This window comes from Macrotis lagotis, chromosome 1, assembly GCF_037893015.1.
Source record: "Macrotis lagotis isolate mMagLag1 chromosome 1, bilby.v1.9.chrom.fasta, whole genome shotgun sequence".
NCBI lineage: Eukaryota > Metazoa > Chordata > Mammalia > Peramelemorphia > Peramelidae > Macrotis > Macrotis lagotis.
In genome coordinates, this window is record NC_133658.1 from 241,096,453 (window position 1) to 241,106,035 (window position 9,583).

Sequence of the window (9,583 nt, forward strand, 5' to 3'; positions counted from 1 at the left end):
TGGCAATTAAAGAAGAAAAAGAAATTGAAGGAATTAGAATTGGGAAGGAAGAGACAAAACTCTCACTCTTTGCAGATGACATGATGGTCTACCTAGAGAATCCCAAGAAATCATCCAAAAAACTACTGGAAACAATTAGCAATTTTAGCAAAGTTGCAGGTTATAAAATAAACCCTCATAAATCCTCAGCTTTTCTATATACGTCTAGCAAGATACAGCAGGAAGAGCTAGAAAGAGAAATCCCATTCAAAGTAACCTCAGACAATATAAAATACTTGGGAGTCTATTTGCCAAGGCAGACTCAGAAACTTTTTGAAAACAATTATAAAACACTTCTCACATAAATTAAATCAGATTTAAATAACTGGGCAAATATCAACTGCTTGTGGATAGGTAGAGCTAATATAAAAATGACAATTCTACCAAAACTAAACTACCTGTTTAGTACCCTACCAATCAAAATTCCAAAAAATTACTTTAATGAATTAGAAAAAGTGGTAAGTAAATTCATATGGAGAAATAAGAAGTCAAGAATTTCCAGTAATTTAATGAAAAAAAAGTGCAAAAGAAGGGGCTTAGCCCTACCTGATCTAAAATTATATTATAAAGCATCAGTCATCAAAACTATTTGATATTGGCTAAGAAATAAGAGTGGTGGACCAGTGGAATAGACTAGGAGCAGCAGCAGGAAAGGATTATAGTAATCTGCTGTTTGATAAACCCAAAGAGTCCAGCTATTGGGATAAAAACTCTCTCCTTGATAAAAACTGATGGGAAAATTGGAAGTTAGTATAAAAGAAATTTAGATTAGACCAACACCTCACACATTTTACCAAGATAAGATCCAAATGGTTACAGGATTTAGACATAAAAAACAATACTATAAGCAAATTAGAAGATCAAGGACTAGTTTACCTATCAGATCTATGGAAAGGGAAGCAGGTTATGACTAAGGAAGAGATGGAGAACAGCACTGAAAACAAACTAGATGATTTCGATTACACTAAAAAACTTTTGCACAGAAAAAAACCACTGTTACCAGGATCAAAAGAAATGTAGTAAACTTGGATGTAGTAAACTAATGATTCTGACAAAGGACTCATTTCTAAAATATAGAGAACTGAGTCCTATTTTTAAAAAAAAAGCCATTCCCCAATTGACAAATGGTCAAAGGATATGCAAAGGCAATTTACAGATGAGGAGATCAAAGCAATCCATAGCCATATGAAAAATTGCTCTAAATCATTACTGATTAGAGAAATGCAAATTAAAGCTTCTCTGAGGTACCACCTTGCACCTCTCAGACTGGCCAATATGACCAGAAAGGATAATGATCATTGCTGGAAGGGTTGTGGGAAATCTGGGACACTATTACACTGTTGGTGGAGCTGTGAACTCATCCAGCCTTTCTGGAGAGCAATTTGGAACCACGCCCAAAGAGCAACAAAAATGAGCATACCCTTTGATCCCGCAATACCACTACTGGGTCTATAGCCTGAAGAGATGATGAAAAAGGGTAAAACCATCACTTGTACAAAAATATTCATAGCAGCCCTGTTTGTGGTGGCAAAGAACTGGAAAAAAAGTAAATGTCCTTCAATTGGGCAATGGCTTAGCAAACTGTGGTTTATATATGTCATGGAACACTTTTTTTCTATTAGAAGCCAGGAGGGACGGAAATTCAGGGAAGCCTGGAGGAATTTGCATGGACTGGTGCTGAGTGAGATAAGCAGAACTAGAAAAACACTGTACACCCTAATAGCAACATGTGGGTGACGTTCAACCTTGATAGACTTGCTCATTCCATCAGTACAACAACCAGGGACAATTTTGGGCTGTCTGCAATGGAGAATACCACCTGTATCCAGATAAAGAGCTGTGGAGTTTGAACAAAGTTCAAGGACTATTCCCTTAATTTAGAAAAAAAAAAGATATCTTATTGTCTGAGCTTGTTATCTCTTATATTTTTTGTTTCTTCATTAAGGATATGATTTCTCTCTCATCACACTCAATTTGGATCAATGTACAACATGGAAACAAAATAAAGACTGACAGATTGCTTTCCGGGGGGGGGGGGGGGGAGTAATATTAGGAGAAAAATTGTAAAACTCAAATAAAATCTTTAAAAAAAAATTGTGACCCCAGCCAACAATTGGCACAAAGGGTCAGGAACAGACTTTCAAACTGCATATAAGACCTAACATTTCTGGGATTCCTTGTCCTTCTCCCCTTGAGAGAGGTGTGCCATTTATTAAGGTGTGCCTTAATTAAAAAAATAACTTTTTAATCAGTCTGGAAAAAAAGCTATCTTTGCATGTAATTAGAAAAATAAAACATTAAATATGTCAAAAGAAAAAGCAAAATAAGAGCTGGGGAAATTCTGTCTTCTATTTTCCCTTACCCCATTCACCCTAGCAGAGGTCCTATCCCTATCTTTGATTTTTCTCTAGCCCCCACTGTAGATAAAATTGCCCCTTGTATTTTCCTTCATGTTTATTGTCAGTCTCAGTTCATTCCGGATTTATTCATTCTAAATTACTTGCCTTTTTTAAAATCAATTTTCTTAACATCTAAATTAGTTTCCATATATTTATAGCAGTCCCTTAAATACTATTCCCTACTTTATTCTTCATCAGAACTTGAGAACATTTCATCTTCATTCTAGGGTCAGTTTTCCTGTCACTATTTTAAACCTTTGAATCTTAACTAACGTTTATTTAAATTCTTAAACCCCCTCTCTGTAAAGTGCATGATTTACCAAAAACAGAGAAATAAAAAGACTGGATCTCCATATATTCATCATATTGAACTTGGATGTCATTGTTCCTTGACTCTTTCTTTCTCTTCTCCTTACAAATAAACTCAAGTCTCCATGGAAAAATCTTTTTCTCACCCAATTCACCCTGCAACTACCATCCTATTCTTTCTTCAACTACTGGGTGGCTCCAAACTTTTAGCTTCCATTTCCAGATCTTCTCTTGCAATCTTAATCCACTATAATATGGCTCCAGATTATATCTGGAGGTACATCTATCTCCAGAACTTCTAAATTTACTCTCTTGAATGATATCATTTTCAAGTCCAATATCTTTTTTTCTCGTTGCTTTACCTCAGTTTCCTCCTCTTCCTTCTGCCTCCCCAACTATGAGCATTCCCATTCTCTCTTCTTCTCTATCTGAACTCTGACCCAAGGAGAACTTAAAAATATTCTCATGGCTTCAATTGTCACTTCTGAATCTATGACTTAAATCACTCCACTCTCAAGTATTTAACTGTGCACTAGACATTTTTGATGCAGGGAGTTAATGGACATAGGAGATGTTGTGATTAGAAAAAAATTTTGTGAAAAATATTATCTGTGCCTGTCTGCAAATTTCATGTTGTTCAAAGTGACTCCATTATTAAATGTGAATTCCCAAGATGGAAGCGGCCTCAGCTCATTTCCCCACCTCCAGCTTCTGGTTTCCAGTCTACCTGAGCTTGATCATTGATGGGTCAAGCTTACGCTGGCATGACAATCATCTTCCACAGGAAATGACACGTTGGACACACACCTTGGAACAGGAAAGAACAGCACGTAACTGGCCTATTGAAGAAAGAATACCTGAAAGCCAGGTGCTAAACTACTCCTTAAGCTCCAGTCTTGTCCAATCCATTACAGAAAAGAATCAAGTCCCAGTCTTCTTCACCCTACCTTCACCTTGCAAGGATGGTGATCTAGCGCTCTTTCCCCTCCTAAGCTAGTGCCATGTGCTCCCAACCTAGGCCTGCTGGAGAACTATGGGCCTCTATGCCATGTGGCAGGATTAAGCCAGCCCTTAAAGCTGGCTCTCCTTTTCCTTCTCACACTCAGTTCAGCCAGATCTCCTGGCTATTTTCCATTTCACTTTCTTTTCCTTCAGGCACCTGGCCTGGTCCTTTGCTATTTGACCTGTTCTCAAGCTGCTTACTGACGCTCCAGGAGGAGAAAAGGTTTTAATCTGTAATCTTTGCAGGTTTGTGAAAATAATCTTAAACTTTCAACTCCAGGGCTCAAATGTAAATTCCTTCATTTCCAAGAACCCTCAAAATCTTAATTGGTGACACCAATCCTCCAGCAATATTTTCATTTGAACACGTCCTGTTCCACCCAGCATGTCTAAAACTACATTTACCTCAAATGATTTTCCTTCCAATGTCCTAACTCAGTTCTCTCAGTGGCAAAATCATCTAATTCAACATATCACTTAAAGAGCTAAATTAGAATCATCTTATTTTTTGATTTCCTATACTTAGTGAGTAAACTCAGTGAACATCAAGTCAGTAAGTATATATTAAAGACTAACTTTGTATCAGACTTTATGTAAGGTGCTAGGGATTCAAAAAAAGGTCAAAAACAGCTTCTGATCTAAGAAGTTTACAATCTCACATAGGAAACAACATACACTTAGGTATACACAGGATACATTGGAAATAATCACAGGGGTAAAATATTAGCATTAAAGAGGACTGAGAAAGGTTTCTTGAAAAAAAAGTGAGATTTTAGCTGAGACTTGAACAAAGTCGAGGGAGCAAGAAGGCAGAGATGAGCAAGGAGAGCATTAAAGGTATTGAGGAGTGGGGGGGGAAAGGAACAGAATTGAGCATTCTGGGAAAAAATGTATGAAGTTGAGATCTGAAATGTCACTTGAGAGAAATAGCAAAGATACCCAAGTTACTAGGAAAAAAAAGTATAAGGAACCCTGACCCAGAATGTTCAGGCAGATCCCTGGATAGCCACAGGACTCTGAGACATGATTACTGATTAAAGGACAGATCTTTAAGAAGTGGTATTGTAAATAGTAGTCATAAAGGAAATTTGATTCCTTATTGATAAAGATCCTCTGATGCATGGTGTATGGCATATTTGAAGATGAAATGAATAGAAGCAGCATGGAGTAAATTGTGAGGGATGGACAGGAAATTTTCTGGAAGCTCCAAGTGAGAGAAGCTGCCCTACCCAGAACAAGTCCTTTGGATCCCAGAAATTAAGAAAAGATTTCTTGGGTGAAATTCTCTTCTTGGACGAACTGAGATTTCATTTTGCTCGGGTTGAAAAGTATATTTATTTACTCTTCTGTTATCTATTATCTATACTAATAAATATAATTTTCCTCAGTTTGTTTTATTGCTTGTTTGATTAAATCTGCTTTCTCATTATTCATGATTGTCTTCTCTATAGCAAGGGTTTGGGTGTGAGAGAAAGCTAAACCGGTTAAGAGTAAGCTGTCTCCCTACCTTTTGAAGTGATCAAGGAAATCGGTTTTTATCCTGAACTTCTAAAGAAAGATCATAATCTCAGACTGCAGCTAACTATCTGATGTGTAAGAGATATAATTCTAGCCCAGTGAGCATCCAGTCACAGTCCTTTTCCTGCTCTGCCCAAAGGTGGATATCACAGTGTACTTAGATTTTCTCAATCATGACATAGTGAAAACAGCACTAGGTTTAGAATCTATAGACCTGGCAATGTGGCTTGGAACAAGTGAGTTAATCTCTTAGTTTCCTCATCTATGGAACAGAAATCCATTGTTATACAGATTAGTAGTATAGACAACAGAATACCCAAGAGTAAATGGGCTCTTCCTGGCAAACAAAATTTGAATTAGCCATCTCCCAGGATTGTGGAGAAAAATCAAATAAAAACTGTATAAAAATTGATATCAAACTACTTGCCTCCTCAAAATAGAGGAAGTGGTGGGAGAAGGGAGAGGATTTGGAATTCAAAATTTTAAAAAGATTTTACACGTAACTGAGAAATATTTAACAAAATAAATAAAATTAAAAAATAAAAAAGAACAGCATAAAAAAGAACAGTTTTGAAAAACTCAATACAAGATAGCTGAACCCTGAGTAACAGAAAAATCAATGAAAGTGCTAGAGAAAAAATAATAAAACCTACATACTTCTTTTGAGCAGTTAGATGACCCAGAAGATAAAGTAGTGAGTCTAAAATCAAAAAGATTAATTTTCTTAAGTTCAAATCTAGCCTCAGGCACTTTTAGTTGTGTGACCCTGAGCAAGTTATTTAACCTTGTGAAACTCAGTTTCATCATCTGTAAAATATGACAGATGATGAACTGGACTCATGTTCTATTCTAATCAGTACTGATCAGGCAGTAATTATAAGTACTGATATTAGGCCTCAAAGCTATAAATTGAGAATTGTAAATTCACTTGCTTAATCATAGGAAGCTTCCCTTGTTTTTGTCTTGTCATGGTGACCAAGCCCAGCTTAGTGGAGGTAACTCAATGACAGACAAGTCCCTCAGCTATTTTTGTTACCCCTCCCTGTCATCCCTCTATTGCCCAACATGGGGAGATGACCATGAGCACTTGACCAAGAGACTGTTTGCCGAAATGTGGAGGTGTTGTGACATCTGGTTATCTGCCCAGTCATGGATCTGTTCATCAGCTTTCTAGGACCTCCTGAAAGATTTAGACAGGTCTGTCAAGATCTACTTTTTGGCTTGTTTATCAACCAATGGGATTTTGTTTAGATCTTGAAGGGTAAACCCATAAGATTCTGTATTATTAGTTTGCTTCATTTGAATTATGTGGGTATTAAGCACTATAAAACTAAGAGGAAGAAAATAGCTCATGAGGAAGACCTGAAGTACCATTCATTGAAAGGGGTCTGGTCCCTTTAATAAATGGGTAAAGTATCAAAGCTCTTTAGTAGTTTTTCTAAATTGAACAATTTTGGACCTCACAAAAATGAACTGAGGAAAGAAAAGGCAAACCATTCCAATAGCTTTGCCAAGAAAAATTCAAATGGAGTCACGAAGAGTAGGACACAACTGAATATCATCATCCTCAGTATCACTTCTTCTGGCCCCCTTATGAGTGCTTGCTCTGTGTGAGTATTCTTTTAAAGAGAGTGGTAGAGATTTCCTAAAAAGTAGTATTTTAGGAAAACTAATTTGATAGCAAGAGGTAATATGGTATAATAATTAATGAGCTGGCTATAGAGTCAAAAAATTGGGGTTCAAATTCCATTTTTAACATATACATTAGTTATGTGATCATGAACAAGTTACTTATCCTCTCAGCATCCCCAGGCAATTCTCTGATATTGTTGAATAGTCAATTTCCTTTAGTAGGATGTTGGCCTAGACTATCTCTGAAGACTCTTACATCTGAAATTTAGTGGTTCTAGATTCAGTAGAGAATGCAAAAAGCTTCTCCATCTTCTCAAGATGAAGAGCAACTGTGAGGGTTTTATGACTAATTTTTAAGCCTGGAAGGAAACGTGACACCTGTAAATTTAGAATACCCACCCCAGGTGTTCATATGGACTATCTCTGCCCAACCTATGGTAGAGCATTCTGAGCTTGTATTGGTCTAATCAGCCACAGTTGGACATAATGATGTCATTTTGGTCTTCTTTGACAAAGAAGGACAAAAACATCTTAAAAATGAATATACGTTTTATTCCCCTCCAAGGAATATCATAAATTTTTTTCTTATAAAGTTGTACAGAATTTTGCAGGATCACAACATCTGAGCCATTGCCTACTGAGGGGCAACAGTGAAAAAATGGCATAGGTTGCTCTGGGAAGAACTTATGGTCTTCAAGAAGAAACTGTTAGTCTCCAATATCAGATATTTTTATAGATGTCATTCTTGGTTAGTAGATTGGACTGGAATACACAGGGGCTAACCTGGTCATCCAGTCTTCCCTGAAAGCCTCCAGTGAGCTGAAACCAGCTATTTTCTACAATAGCCAGCTTCACCCTTAGTTTTGGATTCCATGTGAGGAAAGCTATCCTACTCTTTGCCTCTTCCATCCATTTCTCCTAGCATTGTCCTGTACTGCTTAAAGATAAGGAGACCATTTGTTTTCCATGATAGACAGACTTGGAAATACTTGAAGATAGCTATTAAGTACCCGCCTCCTCCAAAGTCAATCTCTCCTCTAGGCTTAAGCATCCTTGGTTCCTACATTGTCTTCAGGATCTGTATCTAGGTTGCTTCTCTGGGGATTCTCTGCATCTTATCAATTTCTTTTTTCAAATTATCTCCTTGAACTAAACAGTATACTCAAAATGTGATGTTGACATGACAAAGGACCGTGGGGATTATCCTAGTCTCTCCTAATGTTCTCCCAGTGCAACCAAGGATTAGAATTCACTTTCTCAGTTACTAATACACAAAAGGAAGTCATAGTGAACTTGCCCTACAAGTAAGCCCATTTAATAGAAGTTAAGTGAATCATCATAACAGCCAGATGATTCTATGTTTCTGTTTGCCGAACCTCACAGTCATGTTGTGAATTGGTAGTGAAGGTTGATTCTTCTCCCCGCCTGAAACTGAGAGGCTTACGTAGCTACCTGAGTGCATGAGGTAGAATTCGATTCCAGAATCCCCTGCCCCCAATCGTGTGTGCCACTGACTATACCATCTCATCACACGCCTCTTGAATTCTCCCACACGCTGCAATCTCCCCATCAGCAATACGTCGAGGCGCAAGGGGCAGAGTGCAGGCCCGATCTGGACCGCAGCCCTGGGAGCCCAGCGCTCCGCAAGCCCAGGCCCTGGGGCCCTCGGTGCCGCCCCAGGCAGCGGCGGGAAGGCACGAGCCCGCCTGGACCGCAGCGGGCACCGGAACGCGCGGCCTCGCGGCGGACTGGAGGCGCTTGGGCCCGGAAGCCACCTGCCGCCTCTGCGCGCATCCTGCCGCCTCTGCAGTCCGCAGCTGCTAAGTGCTCGCTGCGGGCTGCGGTGTGCTGTAAAGGGGAAATAAAAATAAAAGGGGGAGTCTTGGACCCTGGAGAGAATGACCCACGTGGAAACACGGGCAGTACAAATTAGGAAATGCGCCCGAGGAGAGGCCTGGAAATACAACTGCTGGAGGGCCTCGGGGCATGAGTGCGGGGAGCCGCCCTGGTTTCGTGGCGCTGCCCGGCTCGGCCTCGGGCGCAGGAGGGGCGCGGCCGGACGCGGCCTCCCAGGCGGCCCCGCGCCCCCCCACCCGGCAGGGCTCGAGGGCTCCCTCTGCAGGCGGGGGCTGAGCGGCAGCGGGAGCCCCCCCCCCCGCGTCCGCGCCCTCTCACCGCCTCCGCTTCTCCTGCCGGGCGGCGATGCGCAGCCGCCGAGCCTGGATCCGCTCTTGGGGGTCATCCGAGTTCACGGAGGGCACGTTCACCGGAGGGGCCAGGTTCTCCTCCTCCTCCTCCTCCTCCTCCGTGAGCAGCTCCATGGCTCCGCCGCCCACCCGCCGGCCTCCTTAGCCCCGTTGCTAGGCACGCGTCTCCAGGGGGATGGCCCGGCTGCGCGCGCAGCTCGCGGCCAGGCCCCACCCCCTCAGCCGGCCGGAGCGCCCGCCCCCAGTCCGGGCCTGGGAATCCTAGGAAGGATACAATTGATCAGCTTCCGGGTCTCCAGGGCCCTCTGCTCCGCGCCCACGCCGCCTGCCTGACAGGGCTTGGAGGCTTGGGAAGCCACGGGGGACGCGGACGCAGGCGCGCAGGCGCGCGGGCCAGGGCCGGGCGTCACGCCACCCCGGACCGAGGACAGGGCGCTCCGGAACCAGATCAGTCACTGCCCCGTCGAGCTCCCCGAA

At 41.4% G+C, this 9,583-nt stretch overlaps 1 protein-coding gene across 3 annotated transcripts in view; it reads right to left on the reverse strand.

The window, feature by feature from the left end:
- The window catches only part of DRC1 (dynein regulatory complex subunit 1), a 60,871-nt gene extending 51,576 nt beyond the window's left edge, over positions 1–9,295 (reverse strand). For all 3 annotated transcript variants that reach the window (XM_074209921.1, XM_074209922.1, XM_074209923.1), the window contains exon 1: positions 9,075–9,295. In XM_074209921.1, coding sequence (XP_074066022.1) covers positions 9,075–9,220 — 146 coding nt within the window. In that variant the 5' untranslated portion in view covers positions 9,221–9,295. The remainder of the gene's footprint in view (positions 1–9,074) is intronic.
- Between the last annotated feature and the right edge of the window lie 288 nt (positions 9,296–9,583).